At 37.4% G+C, this 24,788-nt stretch overlaps 2 protein-coding genes and 1 long non-coding RNA gene across 7 annotated transcripts in view; 2 read left to right on the top strand and 1 right to left on the bottom strand.

Annotated features, from left to right (window-relative positions):
- ifih1 (interferon induced with helicase C domain 1) overlaps nt 1–11,220 on the top strand; it is a 16,041-nt gene extending 4,821 nt beyond the window's left edge. The window contains exons 4-16 of one of the 2 annotated variants that reach the window (XM_024286194.2): nt 324–374; nt 2,548–2,783; nt 3,239–3,449; nt 5,904–6,121; nt 6,492–6,593; nt 6,686–6,809; nt 6,990–7,205; nt 8,546–8,802; nt 8,877–9,026; nt 9,839–10,000; nt 10,086–10,279; nt 10,349–10,442; nt 10,540–11,220. In XM_024286194.2, coding sequence (XP_024141962.1) covers nt 324–374; nt 2,548–2,783; nt 3,239–3,449; nt 5,904–6,121; nt 6,492–6,593; nt 6,686–6,809; nt 6,990–7,205; nt 8,546–8,802; nt 8,877–9,026; nt 9,839–10,000; nt 10,086–10,279; nt 10,349–10,442; nt 10,540–10,734 — 2,210 coding nt within the window. In that variant the 3' untranslated portion in view covers nt 10,735–11,220. The remainder of the gene's footprint in view (nt 1–323; nt 375–2,547; nt 2,784–3,238; nt 3,450–5,903; nt 6,122–6,491; nt 6,594–6,685; nt 6,810–6,989; nt 7,206–8,545; nt 8,803–8,876; nt 9,027–9,838; nt 10,001–10,085; nt 10,280–10,348; nt 10,443–10,539) is intronic. The other variant, XM_024286191.2, reaches the window with a different exon arrangement.
- Nucleotides 1–13,320, bottom strand: part of LOC112154930 — a 29,084-nt gene extending 15,764 nt beyond the window's left edge. Inside the window, exon 1 of the long non-coding RNA XR_002920732.2 lies at nt 13,187–13,320. This is a non-coding gene — a long non-coding RNA (uncharacterized LOC112154930). The remainder of the gene's footprint in view (nt 1–13,186) is intronic.
- A 137-nt stretch (nt 13,321–13,457) lies between these two features.
- Nucleotides 13,458–24,623, top strand: fap (fibroblast activation protein, alpha). Of its 4 annotated transcripts, XM_024286195.2 has the most exons (26): nt 13,458–13,593; nt 13,716–13,797; nt 13,903–13,992; nt 14,072–14,166; nt 14,238–14,312; nt 14,400–14,452; nt 16,795–16,867; nt 17,010–17,130; nt 17,199–17,353; nt 17,814–17,911; nt 18,001–18,130; nt 18,625–18,663; nt 18,750–18,848; nt 18,913–18,983; nt 19,055–19,108; nt 19,196–19,323; nt 19,477–19,533; nt 19,799–19,897; nt 20,329–20,398; nt 20,479–20,673; nt 20,781–20,835; nt 20,919–21,018; nt 23,623–23,681; nt 23,780–23,852; nt 23,981–24,054; nt 24,232–24,623. In XM_024286195.2, exons 1-26 carry the CDS (start codon nt 13,591–13,593, stop codon nt 24,331–24,333), a joined length of 2,250 nt encoding a protein of 749 aa, XP_024141963.1. In that variant the 5' UTR covers nt 13,458–13,590; the 3' UTR covers nt 24,334–24,623. The 4 variants fall into 4 exon arrangements, with proteins under 4 accessions (XP_024141963.1, XP_036065609.1, XP_036065610.1 ...); XM_036209716.1 differs by having other exon boundaries at nt 13,716–13,992; XM_036209717.1 differs by lacking the exon at nt 13,458–13,593 and having other exon boundaries at nt 13,619–13,797.
- Nucleotides 24,624–24,788: the final 165 nt, after the last annotated feature.

The following is a 24,788-nucleotide window of genomic DNA, read 5'->3' as shown; positions in this document are numbered from 1 at the left end:
TATAAATGAGGAAGCCTCTGCACCAAAACAAGAGCCTGCACAGAGTGAACCTGTAGGAGAGGAGAGTTCTGAAGCAAAAGAAAGGAATGGAGTCCAGGAAATTCAGGAAGAACTAGCAGGTTAGACTGTGGTATTCTCTTCAAATATCACAAAAAAAAACTTGTCATGAGCAGTCAAAGTCAAACAGCCAGGCTAACTCTTCACAATATTATAAATGTAATGGGTGTGTCCGCAGCTAAATAATTTGCTTCATTTTTCTGTTATTTAGAAAGAAAAATAAATAGTCTGATGGTCTATAATCGCTATTATACACTTGTGTCCAGATCTCTATTTAGATCCTGACCTGCCGCAGAGTGAGGAGCGCTCCCAACCAGGTGAGACTCGTTTACCTGTAGTCATCCTGCAGAATTGTTTTTAATCTAATGCTCCATTCACACCGAACGAGATTTGGGTACCAATATTCTGTCGAATGCCTCACATGCTTTTCCGAAAATGAGTTGATAAACTAGACGCTCAAGAGGCGTGTGGGAGGAGCTACCACCATAAGTTTTTAGCCTGGAAGCCTTGGTTTAATATCTCATTTACAATGCATGAAAGACACGGATGATGTTGAGACATACATTTTATGTATTTCTCAAGAGCTCTAAAAAAGCATCGGCACCATTCAAACTTTAAACCTTCTAAACTTCTAGATTTTTTAGGGTAATTTGGCATTTCGCTTTTATTTTACATGGTAGCTGGTTTTGGCTAATTTAGACCATTTTCCGGGTTTTTTGAGGCAAATTTGGAGTTTAGCTAATATGTTAGCATTATGCAAGCTGATTTGGCAAAAGTTGATATTTCATTTTTATTTTGTTTTTTACACAAATTTGGCATTTTGCTCACATGTTAGCATTATTCTAGCCATTTTGGCAATAACTGATATTTTTCAAGGTCTTTAGGCTAATTTGGAGTTTAAATTAGCATTGTGCTAGCTGTTTTGGCAATAATTGACATTTTTCAAGTTCTTGAGGCTAATTTGGAGTTCTGCTAATGTGTTAGCATTTTGCTAGCACTTTTGACAAAAAAATATTTTTTCAAGTTCTTTGGGCAAATTTGGAGTTTTGCTTATATGTTGTCATTATGCTAGCTGTTTTGGCAAACATATATACTTTTTTCAAGTTCTTCAGACAAATTTTATTTTTCAGTATAAGTTTGTTTTATGCTAGCTGTTTTGGCAAAATTATAAATTTTTCCAGTTTTTTTGATAAATTGGCATCTGGGTAATTTTTTAGCAATTTTTCAGCCTTAGCATTTTTAGCATTTTCAGCTATTATCTCTAGCATCTTCAGCAGCTACATTCATCTCATCTCACTTTCATCTTACTGCATCCACACTTGCGTTTTCACTAATAATGCTACATATTAAAGGACCTAAGACTAAAATTCAGCTATTGAGTGTTTTGACCCAGAGTGAGGTTGATGCACATTTACTGTTTGCTCCAGTCATTGAATGTCCACTTCCCATTTTGTATGCAAACACATTGACATTTATTTTCTGTTATCCTTGCCTGTGTGTACATGCTTGCGTTCGGTCAAAAACCCTTTCCTCTCTCGGGCCAAAACCCCTAACAAACATTTGTGACGCTTTCACTTAAATACAGATATAACCCCCCCCCCTACTGGGAGTAAGGTGAACTACTGTCACACATATGGCTCCTACTATATATCTAGTTATTCTAGTGTTTGAGAACTGCTGGTACAAGTGCAGGGGGCCACCCAGATCACTGTTTACTTCCACTCTGCTGGATCTCTCCATAAACACACAGTCTTGTATTTTCTTACATGAAATTGTCTAAAGACATCACTATAACCTCTGCCATGTCAAGTCTGGGAGGAAAATTAAAAGTCGCCTGCTAAGAGCAAATAATAACTTTCCGGGGGGTTTAAACTCATAACGTAGAGGAAATGTTAAACTCCAAGTGGAAACCACAACGTGGGGGGGAGGGTGGGCACAAGTTCACAACACATTTTAACTTCCACTCAGGCTCTAAAAATCTCTTTGAGTTTTGCAGACTTTGTCTCTACAAACTGTCGCAAAAATGATGCAGCACTTATGCGTTCAACGTAAGGCCTTTAAACTTAAACTCCGCGAGCCTCTGCTGATTATATATAAGGCCTTTGAGAGTTTATGGAGGACGAGTGAGTCATAGCCTTCTGGCAATTTCAGCTTTGGCTAGGGTGGATCACATTACATACGCTGTAGAGGGAAACTTAAACAAACTGTTGCCACGGAAAGGAAACTAGGAAAAAGAAACCGAATTGCTATGACAATGCAGATTTCAGTTTCTTAAGAAAGCTTTAGTTTTTTTTAATCTTTATAGTAGTATTGAACTTGATTATTTGTGTAGTGAAGTTCCTCCGTAGTTTTTAAAACTAGTTGTACTAATACAGTTTGGAGCCATTAACTTATCACATGTGTTTTTTTTAAACCACAACGTGAACATATTTTAGCTTTTGTTTGTTTTCTGCTAGCATTTCTTTAAAAACGATGTTTTCTCCCCCACAGATGGAAGTGCTTCTGCAGCAGCAGCAGGAGAGGCCAGCTCCCCAGAAAAACCTGAGATCTCTCTTTGGGATTATCAGATGGAAGTCGCGAAACCTGCCTTGGAGGGAAAAAACATCATCATATGCCTCCCGACAGGAAGTGGTAAAACCAGAGTCGCGGTCTATATTACCAAAGAACATCTGGACAGCAGGAAGGCGGAGGGAAAGCCGGGGAAGGTGGTTATCCTGGTGAACAAGGTACTACAAATCCAAGAGTTTGATTTCTGACTTAAGGGGTTCTACATTTCAGAAGAAAATACCGTATTTCCACAGAAGGGTCAACCCGCTTTGAATTCCATTTCTTTATGCTTGTACACCCCACTGCACTTTGTTTGCATATGGCTTGTATGGAATCTACAAAAAAAAGAAATGACTCCCATCTGAATAAAAGGTTTTCCATCTGTCCCGTCAAAGGAAATACTCAAATAGAGACCGTATTGTGGTGGAAGGACAAACACATACATTTTAATTGCTGTTTTGCTTTATTCTCTAAACAATGAGCCTCAAAATCCTTAATCATCATGGCTGAACTAATTAGAAGCCTCCTCATGCATTTATAGCCAAGCGTGGGTTAGAAACAAACAGAATTCCTTAACAAACAATACAGTCGCTGTGTCAGCTTTATAACCTTGCGTGTATAATGTGTCCCTTAGGTTCCTCTGGTTGAGCAGCATCACTCCAAAGAGTTCACTCCCTATCTGAAGCATTTGTACAAGGTGGAGAGAGTCAGTGGAGACTCCCAGCTGAAAATCTCTTTCGCCAAGACTGTACAAAGAAATGACATCATCATCTGCACGGCCCAGATTCTGGAAAACTACTTGGAAATTGCAAACAGTGGAGTGGATGAAGGAGTGAAGCTGAGCGGTATGATTTGTCCTGCTCTCTATGTTTATTCAGCTCTCAGGTTGTTGTTTCAGCTTTTATCATGTCAAATTTAACGTGATAGACATTGGCTCAAAAGAGGAGGGTTTTTCATTTATTGTAGACTTAGTGTTCACAAATTAACTCTTTTTTTTCATTTAAATAGTTTTTATTTGCACTAAAAATCCTCTATACCATAAACAGAACAGTTTGAACCCACAATAAAGCAGTATTGGCTGAGTAAAGTGTAATGGACCCACAAGGAGGCACATTCCTTATACTAGCAGGGGTGTCAAACTCCAGTCCTCGAGGGCCGGCCCCCTGCTGGTTTTCCAGAAAGGCTGTCTCATCGGCTGCTGATTACCTGGATCCGGTGTGTTTGGCCAATTATGTGGTTAGAAAACATGTGGGACACTCGAGACCTGGATGCTGATACTACTGCCGAGCTAGTCCAACGTCAGAGAAAACGCAGCAACGTACCCTTCGCAGCACTTTACCATGTTTTATGTGTCTTCATTTTTTGACGTGCTGGCTGTTCCCACTAAATCAGGGGTCCCCAACCTCTGCACTGCAAACCCGTACCAATCCAAGGGATAATCAGGGGTCCCCAACCCTCGGGACGTTGACTAGTACCCTAACCTGATACAGGTTACCACAGTACCATACGATACCGCCTATGGTACCACGTCCTGAGGGTTGGGGACCTTTGATTTAATGGGAACAGCCACCACATAAAAAAAAAAAAAAAAAACAAACGTTAAAAAGTGCCTTGGAGGGGGCCCGAACCTTTCATCCATATATGACGAGTTGGGAGTGAGAATGTGTAGAATGCAGAAGGTCTTGTTGTTCGTACCACATCAATCGTGGTGCAGGTTAGCAATGATTGCCACCAGTGTGGTTAACCTACAGTGGGGGTCTGCAACCTGCAACTCTAGAACCACATCTGGCTCTTTTATCTCTCCATGGCGGCTCCTCGGCCCAACATAAAAATAAGTCAGGGAGACTGCTGCTGTCAACCATTGGAGTCAGTAGCTCCCTGCTAATGGCTATCTTAACTGAATCTACCTAAAGAAAACAAATAAACAAAGCCCATAAACTAAGACTACCAAGATCCAACCCCAAACTAAAATAACAAAACCCAGCAGTGTAAGACTGCTGAGGACAAAGAGGGAAAAAAACAAAAAAGTTATTTGAGCTTCTGTCACACTTAAAAAAAATCCCATTTTGAGAGATGCTAGGTTCTTTTAATGATTTAGCTTTTGTTCATGCCAAAAAATAGACATAATTCATACATATTGTAAAAAAAAAGAAGCAAATCCAAATTTCCTAAAGACTAAAGTAAGACTATGCAGCTCCTTCAAGGTTTTGATCAATAGAAAACATGCTCAAATGTCTTTAACTCTTTTACTGTTTAAGGTTGCCGACCCCTGACCTACAGGATGCCGGTGGAAAAAAAAAGTCATTGAAGGAGAGGGGGGAGGCATGTTTATTGGCAGAAAAGGGGAAAAAATTAGACTGGGAACTTTAAATGTAGGAACTTTTAAATCTAGAGACTTGGCCAACATGATGGAAAGTGGAAAGATGGATGTCCTGCGTGTCCAACAGACCAGATGGAAGGGAAACAAAGCTTGTAGATTGGGAGCAGACTCAAGCTGCTTTATGGTGGTCTGGATGGAAATGGGAAGAGACTAGGACTGATTCTGAAGGAGGAAAATCTTCTGGAAAAATAGGTTGATGACTGAAACTGGAAGTTAAAGGTGCATTTATCAATGGTGGAAGTGGACATGAACCAAAGTAGAATGTGAGCAAGAAGAAAAGTAAGTTCTCCTTTATGATTGGACAGCTAAAGTGGAGATAAAGTATGATAAAGTATATTTTCTTTTTCAAGTTTATAAAAGTAGTTCAAGACATTTTTATAATGTTGATGCTGATGTTGCAAATTCAGCTAAAGAAAGAAAAATAGTTTGAGATGTTCACACTTAAATGTGAAATAAATATTGAGCAAATATAGAGAAAATACTTTTTTTTTTAACCTTAAGCTGCAATCTGTCCTGATCTTATCTTCCAACTCTGACATATTCTGGAAAGTAAAGCTGCCCAGATGAGTCAAGGCTGCATTTCCCCTGACAGGATCTTGTCACTCTTCCGACTCTGCTGTTGGCATGCACAAGTCCAAGGTGGAATATCCACCACAGCGGAGCATATGCTGTTTGTTGAAACGCCTGAAAGCATGTACCTTTCCTTTTTTTTCTCCTGGTGTCCAGGCTGCCTGCCTGTTCAAGCAATCAGTGTATGAATGATCAAATTCACAAGAGAGCTTTTATCACCCTCAATACATCAAGCTGCCACTCAACATTTTTGCTCCCTTTCTGGGAGGGTAAACTAGACAAAAATGTCTATTTTCAACATTTAGGATGTGTATGTTTTTTAATCTTGTTGTGCCATGTGTGCGTGCAGATCTGTCACTCATGATAATTGACGAGTGCCACCACACTCAGAAAGGAGAGGCCTACAACCACATAATGATGCGCTATCTGAAGCAGAAGCACAAGAACAAAAAACTCCAAAAGGAGCAGAAGGAGACGGTGCCCCTCCCTCAGATCCTGGGTCTGACCGCCTCACCGGGGGTTGGACGGGCCACAAAGCTGGAGAAAGCCAAGGAGCACATACTCCGAGTAAATACTCTCAGCTTTTTTTTTTTTTTTGCACATACAAATGTCAGTATATTCGCCTTTGTGGGAGAAAAAGTTGCTAAAATGCCAGAAAATGTTTCTTAATGTGATTTCAGGTCCATTCAAAGGCAAGAAATGATTAGAAAATAACTTTTTCTTATTTTGTAGTGGCTTAAAGTTCATTTTGCTACCCCATTTTTTTTCTTTATTGCTTTGCAACTGGCTATTTGGGCCGAGCTCTAAAGTTTCCCATTGCCACAAAGTTTAAAAAAAGGACCAATGTGGTTTTAACTCGGTTAGACTCAGACATTGGGCAGTAATAGCCTGCTCCGCTTTTAACTTTGCAAATGCTTGGATCTTTTTTTTTTTCTAGATTTGTGCAAACCTAGATGCTTCCCAAATCATGACAAGGAGCCTCGGGGATTTTAAAAGAGAACCAAGAAAAGCAATTCAGACCGTTGAAGACAGAAAACAAGTACGTTTGAATCAAAGCTTAGATTTTCAGGATAAGTTAAAAAAAAAAATACAGATAACCAGTTGTTTTTAGTGAAGTGTTTTGACTTTCAGGATCCGTTTGGCGATGTGATCAAAAGAATCATGCATGAAATTCATCTTCACGCCCAGCTGAACCCCACTGGTGACCTGGGCACTCAGGTGTATGAACAGTGGTCTGTTCAGAAAGAACGACAAGGTGAGTTCATCTTAAATGTTAATAATGCATTTGAATAAAATTAACAATTTTGGGAAATTCTTTAATTTTGTTAAAACAATGCAAGTTTTAAGCACAAAGTTGTGAAATTTGTTTTTCATATCTTGCAAATTTTGTCAATATAAAAATAGTTGCATAAACACATTTTTTTAACCATTGTAGCTGCAAAGGAGGGAGATCAGAAAGTGCGAGTTTGTGCTGAATATCTCCGGCAGTACAACAACGGCCTGATGCGCTGCAACATCCTTCGAATGCAAGACGCCCTCAGCTTCCTGAAGAATTACCATGAAGAGCAAAATAAGAAGAAAAGTTCTCCAGATGAGGAGCAAAACATACAAATAACCGACACAGAGAGATTTCTCTTCAAGCTCTTTAACGGTACCGCCATTTTTCTTTCATGTATTAGCAGTACATTGTACTCTTTAATTTTACTGCATTTCTTCTTACAGTTGAGAAAGCGCTTTTAATTTGATTTTTAAAGTTAGAAATCATTATTCTTAGTGCTGTATTTTTCAGACTATAAACCCTTGTTTCCACTGATTAAAATAATACACTACGATTCGGTTTCCACTCAAAGTTGGACCTTTATGGCGCATTTGAGGTGAAGCTAACAGCAAGAAGTCATCCAGCAGCTCATTTCTTTGTATACTTTTCTATATACAAAACTTGTTGGAGAGATTGTGGAATATATTCAATTTCTTTTGACATAAACATCTTCTGCCAATCAACGAGTTTCAACAGTAGCTCTGTTCTAACCGCCATTTTTCTATGGACCTACAACCAATGGGGGCCCAAAAATAGTATTGTTTGGTCCGGCTTAATGGGCCCGTTTTATAATGGAAACACTCAAAATACCAGACTGAAACAGACCAGTGAAAACGAGGCTTAAGTCGCTCCAGAGTATATGTCACAGCAGACAAAAATGCATACTAAAGCAGAATTAAAAATATTGGTGGAATTTATTATAACAAAATACAGAAACAACAACTGACCTTCCATCTTGAAAGGCAAATCATAATAACAGAATTAATAAGAAGACTGAATATATGCACGCTTCACTACCGTCACACAATGATGTTTATTTCATGAAACGTAGGACGGATACTAGTACATTAGCCAAACAAGTGAACAATTCTTCAGATAAATGTTAACAAGTCAACAAAACTCACTTAATCTATTGAATTTTTTTATTTTCTGTGTCGCTTTTGAACAATTTTGCCGACTTTGCATGGGAGGGAGCAGCGCTTTATCTGCGTGGATGTTAGTAGCAAAAACTGATAAGACACAATAAGCTTTAGCAGCTGTTGCTTTTTTTTTTTAAATCACATATTAGTCACACCTCCAACCAAACTATGCAAAAAAAAAATGCAACCAATACTTCAAAAAATGCAGTAGTTTGTTTAGCTTAGGAGGTTTAGCTTAGCTAAGCTTTAGCTTTAGCTCAACTTTAGCTTAGCATATTGTACAAATTGTAAATTAGAAAGTTGATGTCTTAGCAAAATTTGCTGTATTACTTTCTATGTCTGAAAAACACATGATAATAAAATCAAAACTACTGCTCATTTTAGTAATGTACAGTGGCTGTTTTGTTAGCCATTTATTGTAAAAGTGGACTTATCTCATTTTCTTCTTCAAAGATAAGCTAACTACTTGTTTTTCTCAAAGACTTGAGTTTAGAGTTTCAAGCTTTTAACTTCACACGTTTGTTTTCTTTCTAGAAAACGAGAAAGAGCTGGCAGATCTGGCAAAGAATCCAGAATATGAAAATGACAGCCTGTCAAAGCTGAGAACCATAATCCTGAAGGAGTTCAGCAGCAGGAAGCAGGCCACAGGAATCATTTTCACCAAAACACGCCACAGTGCCATTGCTCTAAACCAGTGGATTCAAGAAAATTCTAAGTTTGATGACATTGGAATTAAATCTGCATATTTGATTGGAGGAGGAGACCAGAGTGATGTTAAACCAATGACCGCTGTAAGTGTACACCTTTAATACGGTACTGGATATTAAACTGCCTCCTAAAAGTTATGATGATTGTGTTTTTGCAGGCAGAACAGAAGGACGTGTTGAAGAAATTCAGTACTGGTGAAGTAAACTTGTTGGTGGCAACAACTGTGGCAGAAGAAGGCTTAGACATTCCTAAGTGCAATTTTGTAATCCGATATGGTCACGTCACCAATGAGATTGCTATGATTCAGGTGATGTGAACTCTGTTTAATGACACTTCTATGCCTATAATAATATAATTAAAAAATTTTTAAGTGGGTTTATTTTTATTTTTTTATATATAGGGTTGCATTTTTTTTCCTCTTGTGTTGCTAGTTTTTAACAGAATGTAGTTTTTTTTAAATCTCTGAATAAAAACGAGTTATTTTACTTTTGTACCTTTTCATGGGTTACAACTACGGTGGCCCGGAAGTACAAATCACCAGCAAATTATTCCATGTAAAAACATATTAATGATCACAACAACTATCAAAAAAGCAAAACTACTAAAAAAAAAAGAAAAAAAAACATTTTGGAAAACAAAAATACTTTTCAGAAATGAAATGTTTAAAATTGAAACAGAATAAGAAACCAGCAAAGATACTTATTGAAGGATCATCGCTGATTGGATGATGACGTTTGAGTTTTAAAGAAGAGGAAATGCAGACTGACATTCTTTTTTTTAATATGTCATTTTGATTTTTGGAAATAACTTTTGTTTTATTTTTTTGGGAGCACCTTTTGATTTCCGGATTTTAGTTTTTATTTTTTCTAAATTGTAATGCTTTTATTAATTATTTCTTTTGCTTTTGAATTGTCATTGTGATCATTAAATATGGTTTTGCGTTGAGGGATTTGTTGGTGTGATTTGCACTTCAGGGCCACCGTATCCAACCACAGCTCTACTAACCTCATGGATTGAAACAAATCCGTTTAAACCAATTACAAAATAAAACTTTAGAAAAATGTAGAGAATTTAGGTTTTGAATATGAAATCTAACACTGGATGTTGTTGTTGGCACAGTCCCAAGGCAGAGGAAGAGCTGAGGACAGCAGTTACACCGTAGTTGATGTCAAGAACTCCGGAGTAGCTGAGAGGGAATGCGTCAACGAGCACCGCGAGGACATGATGCATAAAGCCATTGAGAAAATTAAGGCTTTAAGTCCACAAGACTATGACAAGCAGGTTTGTCAGAATAATTGAGCATTTTTTTTGTGGGAGGGAGACTCATTTTGCTGCAAGAATAGTGTTTTATTCTTCTATTATTTAGATTACTGAGTATCAGCTGCAGGCCATAATGGAAAAAAGAGTGAGAGAACACCGGCAGAACAAGAAAGTCATAAAGAATGAGAGTCCGTCTGCTGTGAAGTTCAGCTGCAGACACTGCAACAAACAAGTCTGCACTGGAGAAGAAATCAACATCATTGGAGACATGCACAGAGTCAACAGCACAGTGGAATTTAAGTAATGAAATCCCCTTTTTTGCTTGATTTTTAATTATAACTGAATCTAATAATGATTTGTTTTGAACAGGAAATTATTCATACAGAGAGAAAATTCTTCCCTGCTAGAACGACTAGTGGATTATGAGACCAATGGCATCATAGCCTGCAAAGATTGTGGTCAGGTGAGCGCACGCCCCTTAAAGTTTCACTGCGATCACCTTTTGATCCTTTGAACTAACGTCTTTGAGTTGTTTAAACTTCCCGCTCTCCTCCTTGCAGTCTTGGGGTTCGATGATGATGTTCCGAGGGATTGAGCTGCCTTGCCTTCATGTCAAGAATTTTGTGGTTAATATCAATGGGAAAAATATCAGCAACTGCACCAAGTGGAGCGACATTCCCGTCAAGTTTCCTGCCTTTGACTACAGCGACTACGCCAGCCGGATGGAGATTGATAGTGACGAAGAAACAATTTGAGCAAAAAGGAAAAATGAATGCACTCATTTTGTTAGAATGTATTTTTGATCTTCCAAAATGCTGTTTGCTAATCATAAATCCCGATTTACGATTGATATAAAAGAACTGGATATAAAGCTGATAAACTACAACTTATTCAAATATTGACTCATTTATCTAGTATTACTGGTTATAAAAAAATCTTCCATAACTTTGGATTTGAACAAACAATGCACTTTTAATAGTGGAATTAATTATCACATTAAAAAGTTACAGAAAAATAGTTAAATTTGGCCAAAAAAATAAATTAATTAAATTTTTAAAAATGGGGAAAAAGGTTTAAAATCTAGCTCTCATGCTCTAATCTTACTTTTATGTTAATAAATGTTGATTTTTTTTTTAATGCTGTTGTGCATGATTTTGCATGTTATATGTACAAAGGTTGAATGAGACAGTTTCTTGGGAATGAAATGAACTGGAAAGTGATCAATAAAAGAAGAAAACGTTTCTCTCTGAGGTCTTTTTTTCTCATTAGACAGGAGCCAGTGAGCATGTGATTTCCCCTCAGAGTTTACCTGTCAGCTCACTCCCCTCAAACAGGTGCTGCAGATTGTGTGTGCGTGAGTTAGTGTGTGTTAGTCATAAGTCTCTACTATTGAGCCTGTGTGATCTGCTAATTTCCATTTTTTTTCTTTATATCTTTAACATCTATAAACATTTAAATATTTTGCAGATTTCTAAACTATGGATTCTGCACAAAATAGTATTATTTCCTTTAGAAAAAAAATCCAAAACATAAGTATTGCACCCAAGCAATATATTTTAGGTTACTGTGTTAATAGTACACTGTAAAAAGTGAAACAATGAATCAATTAACAAAAGCTCTGTAATTTGTTACATTTAAAAATATTTGTTAAATAAAATTACATTTTTAAGTTGAGTAAACCATCAAATCAAAATGCTAAAATGTAGCAAATTACAGAACATTTTAGAAAATTGGTAATATTTCATTTTTTCTGGGTAGTTGTCATCAACTAAAATGCGTGAGGATTTATTTTGTCTACATAAAGACAAAAGGGCGGAGCTAGAACATTTTATATGGGGGAGGGGCCAGAGTTGAAGGCCATTACAAATGAAATAATAAAAATACATTTTTTTTTTTTAATTTCATTTAAGGATGTTATTTTAGAAATACCTAAAGCGGCTTGTATTGATGATTTTCTAATCTTTGTCAATAATTATACTAATATAGACTCAAAAATTGGGAGGGGGTGCCCCCCCTTGTCCCCCTGCAGCTCCGCCCCTGCTCCTACTACTCCAGCTGTAGAATTGTGCGTCCTCATCCACAGGCTAAGGTTATATTTAAGGGTTTCCTCTCCTAAAACTTTGTGTATATATTTTTTTAAAATAAGTGACTTGATAAGAACAAAGATTATTTCAATTTTGCTCTATTATCAGATGAACGGAAAGGCAAAGAGCTGGGAAGACGTTTCTATTTCAGCTGAAAGTCAGACAGTTGCCTAAACTTTTGAACACTGACAAAAAAAATGTAAATAAATAAAAAAAAATAGAGGTGACATACAGACTTAAGATACTGCTATTTTACAAATTAATACACTTTTTTTCGGAAAACTACAACACTTTAATACAAACATATTACATTTATAAATAATGAAATAGTAAAAAAAAAACAAAAAAACTTTTTTTTTGTTTTTGCTTTTTTAACATGTTAAATTCTTCAATTCTAATTATTTACCACCTGGATATCAGCTTTATTTTATGTATCAAAAGCTTTTATTTTTAATGACCAAAAGAAAAAATCTGTAAATATAAAGTACCTTAAAATTTACCAAAAAAAACAGCTTTTTCTTGTAAGAGTTTAGGTTTATTTGTGACATCAACTAACAGGGACTTGACGTTTATTAAAGCCCATCCAAAGATATAAGGTTATGCATATTTATATAAATATATTCACTAATACAAAATTAAATCTCACTACTAGTATTAACCAGTTTGATATTTTACAATAAAGTTTTTTTTTTGTCTTTTTTTATAGATTTTTTTAAAAGCTGAGCATGAACATTAACTCTGGGAAAAAAAACTGTAAAGTCATAATAAAAGCACTAATGCACATAAAACTCTTTCAAGTTATAAAATGACAACCTTGAAGGAGTATATTTGAAATAAATGATGATATGGCACACTTATCATACTTGGTGAGCTTTTAATAAACTTTGAAAACACGAGATGGAATGAAATATGTTCTAGATTAAACTTAAATCATGTGACAGAAAAATGAAAATTAGATGATGGATGTCATGTGATTGGAAGCATTTTTAAAAGTGGACAATCAAGATGAATGGGGGAAAAGTTTTAGAAAGCTGTTTTGAAAATGTAAGTTGAGTTATTGAGTTATTGAGTAAAACTAAAAAAATAACTTAAAATGTTTTTGTAGAATCCCCCTACATTTTACCTTTAGATGACAGATGTGCTGGACCAAACCTCCGCAGTGTCCCCATCCCCTCAGCTTCACCCTCACACAGCGCCCAAACTCCTCAGAAAAGCGTCCAGCGCTGCTGCCGTCGCAGAATCCAGCCTCAGCGCGGCTCTGGAGGAAGGATGACTCCGGCTTTTCCTGCTTCCCTCTCCTCTGCGCGCTGAGGAGCGGAGCCACTTCTGGAAACTGCAGACTTAAGTTGGAGCTGCTCCGCGGAACAGACTGCAGGAAACTTGGACGAAAAGAGGAACCGCCGGAGGAGCATTTTTCTCCACTCTGCGGTTCAAGTTTGAAAGTTTTTGTGCGCGGATCAGAAGTCTGAGCTTTCACGCGCTCAGGGATTGTTGGACGGAGACCCTCGCTGGGACATCCTCATCATCATGGTCAGTAAACGATTAACCAGTAGTGAAAACTATAACTATCAGTTCTCTGTTCATCACCAAAAATGGAGAAATTCAAACTCCAGCTGTTGTTTTTGAGATTTTTTTTTCTTTTTTTTTTCCAGGGGTGCAACAAGGTGATCTGGATATTGGCAGGAGTGGCTGTCACCGTCACCATGATAACAATCCTAGCAGTTTTCTACAGCAGTAAGAAATCCATCTCTTCCTGTCCCACTTTTTTGACTGATCCTGTTTCACTTTCTCCCAAATATGGTCAATGCATAAGTTATTGGAATGACTTTTTCTGCTCAGAGTCTGATGGCACCCAAAGGCCCTTCACACTGGGCGACTACTTCAACGACACCTTTCGGAAGAAATCTTACAGCTTGTACTGGATATCAGGTATCACTGCTGCTGGAAGTCATCTGTCCTGTTTGAGCAGCTTAAACTTCCTGCAATGTGATGCTCCTTTCTGTTGCAGACAAGGAGTATTTGCATAAAACAGCTGAGAGGAACCTCTTCCTCCATAACGCTGAAACCATGGAGGAGACACTTTTCTTGAGCAACTCAACTTTTGTAATATACATGTTGACATTTTGGGATGTAAATATACAATTTTTTTATGCTAAAATAATTCTGTATTTTAGGACAAAGTAGGGGCCACTGGGTATTTACTGTCTGGAGATCATAAATACGTTGCTTTAGAAAGCAATTACTCAAAGGTGAGAAGCCACAGCTGGATGATCTGTGTTTACACTTTACAGTTTAAAAAAGTGATAAAATGATACATTTTTATTGTGCTTCTACAGAATTGGAGACATTCATATACAGCGTCCTACTCTATCTATGATAAGGAGAATTCGTAAGTAGCCCAGATTTTGTGTGTGTGTGTCTAGACTACATGTCTTTGCAAAAGCAAAGTCTTAAACATAAAGCAAACTGAAACATCACAAAGCAAAAGCAAAGCTATCATCAATCAAACTGCATTTGTTAATGTAGTGAGTGTCAATGCACACTGGTTTTTCGCAAAGACTTCTGGGAAATTTCAATTTGGGAATTTTTGATGTAGACAGCACTAGAAAATGCTCCATATAGTGAACTATCTACAAATGTGGGAGTTACTCCCACTCGATGATGTCATCAGTAGTCGCCGGTTAGCTACATTAGCGCCTAGCTGCTAGTATTCAGAAATACATAACAACATCAGTTTTATAGCATTAAAAAGGTTGTGCTAAAACAAAACCTTTTTATGTACTTTTAAATGTAAACTTCTGTGCTTCAGAACACACCCGTGGGAAGAAATGCACCTCTTTTTCTTGGCACAATGCGACTTGGCTCACCCTATCGGTGAAAATCTATTTCGGACATCCCTTTTCCTTTAAATGTCGCTTCAATTGGAGGGTAGGGGAGGAATTTGGATTTGACCTTGCTCAGGGATAACATAGTGGATTCACCTTTTTTTTTATTATTAAAGAACATTATAATTGTCAATGACACTGACTGAGTAATGTGAGATATTTTGAAGAAATAAATATTCAAGTATTGAAAATAAAATATTGAGATACAGATATCAGTTTTACACAAACTGTCAGAAAATTATTTTAAAAAAGAGGAAACGAGCTAATTGATTTATGAGATGTAAAGACTGATAACACAAACCAACAACCTTACTGAAGAAAATATGAACTTCAAGCATAATACGATTGTTTTTATTTTTCTTCTTACTGTGAAATAGGGACGATCACATCCACTGACCGCTTCAGTAGCAGCACAACCAGCTAAGCCCTGCGGTGACAGCGCAAACTGTGTTGTGATGCAACACCAACACGGAACACTGACTGTGCACCCGGCTGTAAACACATGGGCGTAAACATGTGTTTACACTTGGTCCATTTGACTGTTGAGCCAACTGAAAAATGGATCCGAATTTGACAAAATAAATAGGAATTATAAAGTAAGAAAAAAGTCATCATTTTGGCTAAAATGGAAAAGCAAATACTTTATTGGTTTGTTTTATTATGCTTCTGATATATTGGTAAATTAAAGTCTATTTTTTCTCTTTTTTTTCATATTGTATTTTTCAGAAAAGAAAAGGGTCAAAAGATGAATCAGACGGTCTCTTTAGCACCAAAAACTTGTGTCAGGCTGCATTTACAGATGCTATGTATAAACCTGAAGTAAAAATCTGAAGATGTTCTAAGGCAGGGGTGTCAAACTCAATCGTGCAAGGGGCCAAAATCCAAAACACACCTTAGGTCATGGGCCGAACAGGATAAACATTTATTAAACACTCAAAAACTAAATAGTTAAAATGTTAAAACCATAACTTTTTAACATAGTTATGAACTAGATCTATAACATTACCTGCATTAATACTAGTGTGAATGATGTAAGCTGAATTTGGCTGCTGAAGATGCTGAAATCAATATCTAAAACGCTGAAGCTGAAAACGCTGAAGCTGATAGCTGAAATCACTCAAGCTAATAGCTGAAAACGCTGAAGCTGATGACCACTAAAATGTCAGCTAAATACCAAATTAGTCTAAAGACTAAAAAAAAAAAAACTTAGGTGAGTCAAAACTGCTAGTATGTAGAAACAAAAATAGCTATACTTTAAAATAGGCTAAAAAACTGAAAAAAGCCTAAATTAGCCAAAACAGCTAGCACTTAAATATTAGCTTAACTCCAAAACAGCCTAAAAAAAAATTAAAAAAAAAGCCCTAAATTAGCCAAAACAGTTAGCATGTAGCTGAAATATTAGCTTAACTCCAAAATAGCCTAAACAAAAAATAAAAAAGAAAAGCCTAAATTAGCCAAAACAGTTAGCATGTAGCTGAAATATTAGCTTAGCTTCAAAATAGCCCAAAAATATTAGTAAATGCCAATAAAGTGTAAAAAGCTCAGAGAATGCCAATTTAACAACTTTAAAACTATAACTTTTTAACATAATTATGACTAATAAAAAGGCAGGAATTATTCCAGAAGAAATCAACTTAAACCTTAAATAACTTTCAATATTTTACTCTCCATAAAAACATATTTTGTGAAAATTATACAAGTTAGGAATGAGCGCAAGATAACATTGGGCCATTAATAACAATAAAATAAAATGATCTGGAGGGCCGGATCTGGCCCCCGGGCCTTGACTTTGACACGCGTGTTCTAAGGTTTTGTTTTTTACTTTCTTTTTACCATTTTATTGCAGAACATTTGTTACGACTGTCAGTCTTCCTCCTGAAGTGCAGTACTTCATCTGGGCGCCAACAGGAAACCAATTTGTAAGCCTTATAGCATGTTTTGTTGCACCGTGGTGCTTTATCTTAATTTAATAACTATCTGAATATAAATGAAATATTACTTTATTTACATTTTCTATTTTTACTGCATCATCTTTCTTCCTATTTGATCCTGTGTTGACAGGCCTACGTCTCAAACTACAACCTTTTTTTAAACTCTGACATGAACGCTAAAGCTGTTCAGGTGACACAGAACGGCAAGAAGAATGAGATCCTTAACGGCGTTCCTGACTGGGTGTATGAGGGTGAGTGGTGGCGAGTTGCTGCTTTACACGCGTTACAACTGTTTAACTTCTGTCTCTGATTCTTCCAGAGGAAGTCTTTGCATCCAGTGGTGCAATATGGTGGTCCTCAACGGGAAAGTTCTTAGCCTATGTGGAATTTAACGACACGGAAGTTCAGAAAATTGAATACAGCTGGTACGGATCCGATCAATACCCGGAGACGGTGGCTGTTCCTTATCCAAAGGTGGGATTGTAAAACACAGTTATGATGAGGCAAATATGCTGAAACTTTGCATGATTATTCCAGAAATTACTCAAATGACTTCAGAACACCAAGTGAATTTAAGTGTGGATAACCTTGAGCTGCTTCGTTTGGTGTGTCTCAGGCTCAGGACGACTAAATAAAGACGTTTTTCTCAAAGCACAAAGTGTCTGTACCAGTAGACTCAAGGATACGTTAGCTGACTTACCCAAAACAGATCATTCTGCCTGCTGTGTGTCTTAAAGCCCAAACAAAAAGTTAAAATAAGCTCCCGACTGAACTCTCACAGTTCAATCGTGGGAAAAATGACAGAGAAGAAGGTCATTGCAGACACAATTTTATGTGGCACATCATTGCATATTTATTTACAGTCTAATTCTAGATGATTTTCTGTCTCCTTCCTCCAACTTCATCAACTTTTATGAACTTGCTTGTTGTTTAGGCTGGATCCAATCTTACCAAAGTGAAACTGTTTGTGGTCGATACCTCAAATCCGTCCTCCCCCACGCAGGTGGCTCCTCCTACTTCCATTGCATCCAGGTCTGTGTTTTTCTGTAACTGATCGTGTCATTTAATCCCCCTATTTTTCAAAATAAGAGCCTTGTCACTATCTGTCCCCCTCGCTGTAGTGATCACATGTTGTGCTCAGTGACCTGGGTTACAGACGAGCGCGTTGCTGTGCAGTGGCTCACAAGGAAACAGAATCATGTGGTTGTACAGATCTATGACTTTGATGGAAGTAGCTGGAGAGAAAAGCAGGTACGTGTGAGCTCTACCCGTCCAGGCTGGAAATCCCTGCTGCTTTGGAGTTAGTTTATCTTAAAGTCCCACTCTGATGAAAATCGTGTTTTTAACATGGCCTTTCTCTGTTCATGGAGGACATATATAAAGATAAAAGTTGCATTTCTGAGTATTTCTTTATTCAAATTGCTGCGAATCAGGAGCAACCGAAAAAATGTTTGAAAAAGAGATTATTTGTGACGTGGAAAACACGCTGGGCGAGCCACAAATCTCCTGCTCCAAGCTCTCAGCAATGAGGAGGGGTAAGGGGGCGGGGTTGCCCCACTACAACAATCCCGTCTACAACTCAGAGACAAATTTCTAATGACCAAATGATGCTCTGCAGAAGTTATATCCTAGAAAACTACACTATTTAACAAAAAAAGGCTTTTGAAATAGCTCAAAAGATGATTGGAGTGGGTCTAAAAGATTGTACATATTTTGTGATTGATAAATATTTTTGCCTTCCGTAGAAATTTGAGCAAACTAGCAAGACGGGCTGGATTGGCCGTGTAAGTTTCATGAAAACAATCTCTAAAATATCAGTTCTGATTTCATATGTACTCTCATGTGAGAATGTGTTGTATTGTATTTGTAGTACGGGCCCCTGCCCCTCTTCTTCGCTGAAGATAAGATCAGCTTCTACAAAGTCATGAGTGACGATAAGGGCTACAAACATATTCATCTCGTGAAAGATGTAAGTCTTTTTTTAAACCAGTTACTCTGTTGATTTTGTTCCTAACTATGTTGTTTTCATGAAGGGTAAAGCAACACCTATTACCTCGGGGAAATGGGAGGTTATTTACATATGCAAGCTAACAAAGGATGCCATGTGAGTGATGAAACCACACAGTCGTGAAATATTAAGAAATGAGATTATTTAACTTGGTTTCTGTTCTTCAGATATTTTGTGAGTAATCAGCACCAAAGAGTGCCGGTTATGAGAAATCTCTACAAGTAAGTGTGTGTATTTTGGTTGATGTAGCACTCAGACATATTAGTGCGAGCTAATAATCATCAAATTTACCCCCTTTTTCTGCTTAGAGTTTTGATTGGAAGCAGTCACTCGGACACCCAGTGCCTCACCTGCGACTTGGACGAGGACAGTCGGTGTCAGTACAACTCAGCTTACTTCAGCTCTGATGCCTCTTTCTACCGAATGGACTGCTATGGTCAGTTAACCTTCCACCTGTACTCCTAAGCAATAACTCGCCCGTGTAAGGGGGAACATCTGTGAACAAGAAGAGGAGCTTTAACGAAGAGATGAAGTGGAATCAAGCTGTATTTGTGAGTGTTGGTTTGTGTTTCCTTTTGTTTTCTGTCAGGACCTGGACTGCCCTTATATACACTCGTGGACAACAGGGTCTCAGGTGCAGCCAGAGGTACACACTTGGTTTTCTGTTTTGTCACATCTGATTAGAAATTTGAGTAAACGAGCAGTTGAATAGGTGTACCTAATAACATTTTTTATTTTGTGGCCAGTGAGTACATATTGTAATTAAGCAGCAGATGTTGAAAGATCTGTGTCTACTAATAATTTTTATGATAACTTCATGATCAACCTTTATTCAATAAAGTTTTCCAAAATATAAGAAGTTTCATCTTAAATAAAATCTAATATTTTTTATTTATTTAATTTTTTTTTAGAACCGTCTACTCTTGAAGATAACACGGATCTAAAAAACCTTCTATCCGGATTCCACATGCCAACCATGAAATATGGCACCCTAAAAGTGTCAGGATTTGGTGAGAAGACAACGGTTGAGCAAAGATAAAAAAAAAAAACAAAGTCTGTCAGATGTTGTGTACTTTCATTTTATCATTTTTGGGTTGTATTGAAAAAATGTGCTTACATTCTCAGAACAATTTGTAAATTGTACAAATATCAGTTTGCAAATATGCAGTAAAAACACAGCCGGTTCCTGGAGATGTTGTATGTTGGCACTTTACATTCTTGCCAATTAGATATAACCTTTAGCCACGGTATATATTATGTTACATGTTGTAACATGCTGTAAACTGTATTACAGCTTAGATTAGAGTCTTTCTTTTTCTAAACTGCTGTGATAACTTGCTCAGATGATCTTGGTAAATGGACATTCACATATTTTAAATGCCGTTTGGTCTTTCAGAACTGGGTTGCTGAAAAACAAATTGTCTACTGCTTTAACCAACAGATCTCTGGTATCAAATGATGCTACCCCCGGGTTTCAAGAAGTCCAAAAAATATCCACTTCTTATAGACGTGTAAGTGAACGATCCCCCGGCGTGTCAAGTTAAAACTATAGGTGGAAAACATCGATGCTCAATGATTTCGTCCCTTTAAGTTACGGCGGCCCGAGCAGTCAGAGTGTGAGCTACAGTTTCAAGCTGAACTGGGGCACGTACCTGTCCTCCTCTCATGGGATCATCGTGGCCAGCTTCGATGGAAGGGGAAGCGGTTACCAAGGTGATGAAATACTGCATGCAATCTACAGGCGGCTTGGCACATACGAAGTGGAAGATCAGATAGCAGCTGTGAGGTAAGGTGTTTGAAATTTTAGTCTCCTCTGTGAACTATACGATCTTAGGAGACTTGGATCTCTAAGTGTTTTAGGGTTTTATCGATAACTTCTGTGCTGTGTTGCAGGAAATTCATTGACATGGGTTTTATCGACACAAAACGAATTGCCATTTGGGGCTGGGTAGGTTTCCCTTACCCTGCAGTTTTTTGTCCGTTTTTGACTTTTGAGACGGTTTTGTTATATTTGCTAATGTAATCCTTTAGTCTTACGGTGGTTACGTTGCCTCAATGGCCTTGAGTGCTGGAACTGGGCTCTTCAAGTGTGGGATTGCAGTAGCACCAGTGGCCAACTGGCAATATTATGGTGAGTGGAGAATCATCCAAATGACGTAAAGAACTGATTTAAAGTCTCAAAGACATTTTAATGTCTTCAGATTTAGTAACTCTGTCAAATTTTAGCCACAGCATTTCCCTCCTTTTTATGTATTGTTGTTGCTTTTAATCTAATGTGTCGAAACTAAAGTTTATTAGTCTTTTTTCTTTGTTAAGCACCTCGATTAAAAAACTGCTAAATAAATAAAGTGATTGATTAAACTGTTCTTGATCCTTAAAAGGTCAGTTCCTGTAAACAAAACCCCAAAATCTTGGGAAATTATAGCGAAAACTAAGTGGTGGAAATTATAATAATAGCCTGGAGAATTTCCAAAAGTCTCTTGGAAAGTTTCTTAAAAGTCCTGGACATGTCCTCATCAGTTAAATTATTTTTATTACCTGTCTATGGGTGCTATCCTGGTGCAGCACAAAGATGGACATGCTTTTGTGCCACTTCTTGACCTGTTAAAAATTTAAGATGGAAATTGTGTGATTTTGGTGCTTTTATGTTCTCGTTGCATTTTTCTCATGATGGAGGCATATATAAAGAAAATTTACCTTTAAATTGCAGTATTTCTCAAATCGATCGTGATGAATCAAGGAAAATTGCGAATCGAAAGCGGTTGTATTTGTTGCGTAGAAACACAAACTCCTTGCTCTGCTCCATTCTGATGAATCCTCTTGTAGACTCATGTCTTCATTTTCCAATCTGGCTCAAAACTGTACGGCTGGATAGTTTTGATGTCTTGCTGCAGAATTAATGTTAGGTTAGGGTGTGAGGGACTTCCAACCAGCAGGAGAATGTGTAAACATATATCAGCAACAGGAAGGGAAATGGGGGAGGGGTTGCCGGTCTCGCCCTCACCTGTGAGCACTTTTCCAATAGATCAAAGGATGAAAGGAGGGGGTCTTTAAGCTGCCACCCCCCTCCACACACACACACAAATGTTTTATACTAGTTAACATCTGGTGTAAGTGTGGCATGTGTTTTGTTGCATACCCAATAACCATCACTCTTCATGAGTATACAAAAAAGTACACTATGGGAAAAAATCTATTCCATTAAACTTCTAAGTACAGGTTTGGTGTTAAAATTTTTGCTTCGTTCCCACTGAGAGATTCAAACCGGACTGGATCGGGCCGGACTGGACTTTTGAGCATTTCCATTATAAAATGGACCCGTTAAGCAGGACCGACTGGTACCATTTCTGGTCCCCCGTTAGTCATAGACAGAGGTGGGTAGAGTATTCAAAAATTTTACTGAAGTAGAAGTATTGTTACTTTACCAAAATAGTACTCAAGTTCAAGTAGAGAGTAGGCATCCAAATTATTACTTGAGCAAGAGTAAAAAAGTACTTGGTTCAAAATCTACTCAAGTAGTGAGTAAATAATGAGTAATATACCAGTTCTGTCGTAAAAGAATGATTAAATTAAAAAAACAATAAAGTAATCCAACTTTTAATAAGATTGTTGCCATTGTTGATAGGAGTGATTTCCCTACGCGCTTCATGCCGCGGAAAGATTTTGTCTGGCTTTGTATGATTGGTAACAAGGAGTCACATGACGTTACGGGATGTTTTTTCGCTACAGGATCATTTTAGATTATTATGATTTATTCCAGTCAAAAGTAACGCTAACAAGCACCATTAGGCCTAATGTACTTGAGTAAAAGTGTTTTTTTTTTAACTTCCTCACACCTCTTTTTGAACACTATATTATGTGTGAACTTGTTCTTTTTTGGTTACTCTTTTGTTTCCTGTTTGACTGTTTTATTGTTTTAAATAGTGTTCAAAATAAAATAAAATAAAATAAAATAAAATAAAATAAAATAAAAGTCTTGTTTTTCTCTGACAGTTGTACTCAAGTAAAAGTAAAAAGTTAGTTGTATTATGACAACTCTCACAAGTACAATTTATCAAAAAAGTTACCTAAGTAAATGTAATGGAGTAAATGTAATGAGTTACTACCCACCTCTGGTCATAGAAAAAGGAATGGATCAGTGAGGGTGGAGCTTCTGTCGTCACACGATGTATTCTTAACATACAGTATTCCCCCCTTACGGAGACACGGCAAATCCACGTTTCCGTCTCACCCGACCCCCACGGCAAAAGAATGTCGTTTCCAATCCAAGTTCATCAAAAACACTTCCGATCATGCTTTGTAAAACATTCATTGAAGAGTATTGGAGTATTCCTCAACAAGAAGAGCTTTTTTTTGTTTTAAATTCAGAATAAAAGATTGTTGCGTAGTGGTCGGCTTCATCCATAATAAACACCTGCTCCGGATTATAATTATCCTCCTCGGTTATCTTCTTAATTTTCCCTCCATTTCTGGATCAGCTGATGCAGCTTCTCTTTCGCTGTTGTTGCACCGTTTTGACGCACTACTATGTCATCGGTCTACATGTGCTTTGATAGTCCAATGCAACGCTCACACCATTCTCCGGATCATTCTAAACCGGCCAAGAGGGGATTGGTCTGGTCTGCTCAGTAGAAACGAGGCTTTAAAGTTTTAAATCTCTGAAGAATATCATCCTTAAAAAAATCTGTTTTTCTCTTTCAACATATCACTGAGTTTTTTTGTTGTTATTATTTAGATGCTGTTTACACTGAACGTTACATGGGCAAGCCAGTGGAGAATTCTGACAGTTATAAAGTGAGTATTGGTGTAAAATCAGTAAAATCCTAAACCGATTGCAGACTTTATGGCTTCTATGAACGGTGGATATTTTTATTTTTTATTTTTGCTGGTAGAATTCCACTGTCACATCCAGAGCCAAGAACTTCTCAAAGGTTGACTTCCTGTTGGTTCACGGCACAGCAGATGGTACGTTTCACCATTTCTTCCACTTATTTAAGTTTTCCTGATTGAAACAAGTGTCTCTGTTTGCTTTGAGAGCAAACCTGAGCTGTAGCGTTCAGTCACGCCGTCTTAAAGTGCTGTCCCTCCTGTAGACAACGTCCATTTCCAGCAGTCCGCTCAGATCTCCAAAGCCCTGGTGGATGAGCAAGTGGACTTTGAGGCGATGGTAAATATTGGCTCTGGGAAGTGGGATTGATGTTGACCTTGAGGGTGTTGATTTATTTCAAATGGAAAAAGGCTTTCATGCGAGAAATGTGGGATTTTAAATGTGGACAATTTGCTCACGTATCAGGCAATCGCATCACGCCATCGACGAGCTGATTTGTTGTCTTGTTCATTGCAGTGGTACACTGACAGGGACCATTCTCTCTCAGGATCCGCCCGCTATCACGCATTCAACCACATGAGTCACTTTTTGCAGAAATGCCTGGTAAATGTCAACTGAAACAAAAAAAAATGTCAGTATTAGTAGTAAATATTTCTTTTTTTAGTTTTGTAAAAATACATTTCAGTGTTTTTTTATATGCCACATAATTACTGTTAATATAAGCATACAATTGTGATTTATGTGGAAGGACATGTGATTTTTTTTTTTTTTTGAGAAATAAAGCCATTGCATGCACTTGTAGTTAACATATTTTGTACAAAAACGTGGTGGATGAATAACACTGCACTGATTTGTTTTGTGGTGGTGTCATTTGTACTGCAGCTACAATAAAGACTGTTAAAATTGTTCTTTAATTGACCTTTTCATGTTCAAAAATCATATTGATTTAAAAAAAAAATGATATTTTTCTTGTCAAAAATATTACTCTAGGGCAGGGGTCTCAAACTCGCGGCCCGCGGGCCATCTGCGGCCCGCAGGATGATGATTTGCGGCCCGCGTCTTCATATGAAAGA

Source organism: Oryzias melastigma, linkage group LG21 (assembly GCF_002922805.2).
Source record: "Oryzias melastigma strain HK-1 linkage group LG21, ASM292280v2, whole genome shotgun sequence".
NCBI lineage: Eukaryota > Metazoa > Chordata > Actinopteri > Beloniformes > Adrianichthyidae > Oryzias > Oryzias melastigma.
Note: the sequence above shows the minus strand (reverse complement) of the source record. Positions and strands in the feature narration are given on the sequence as shown.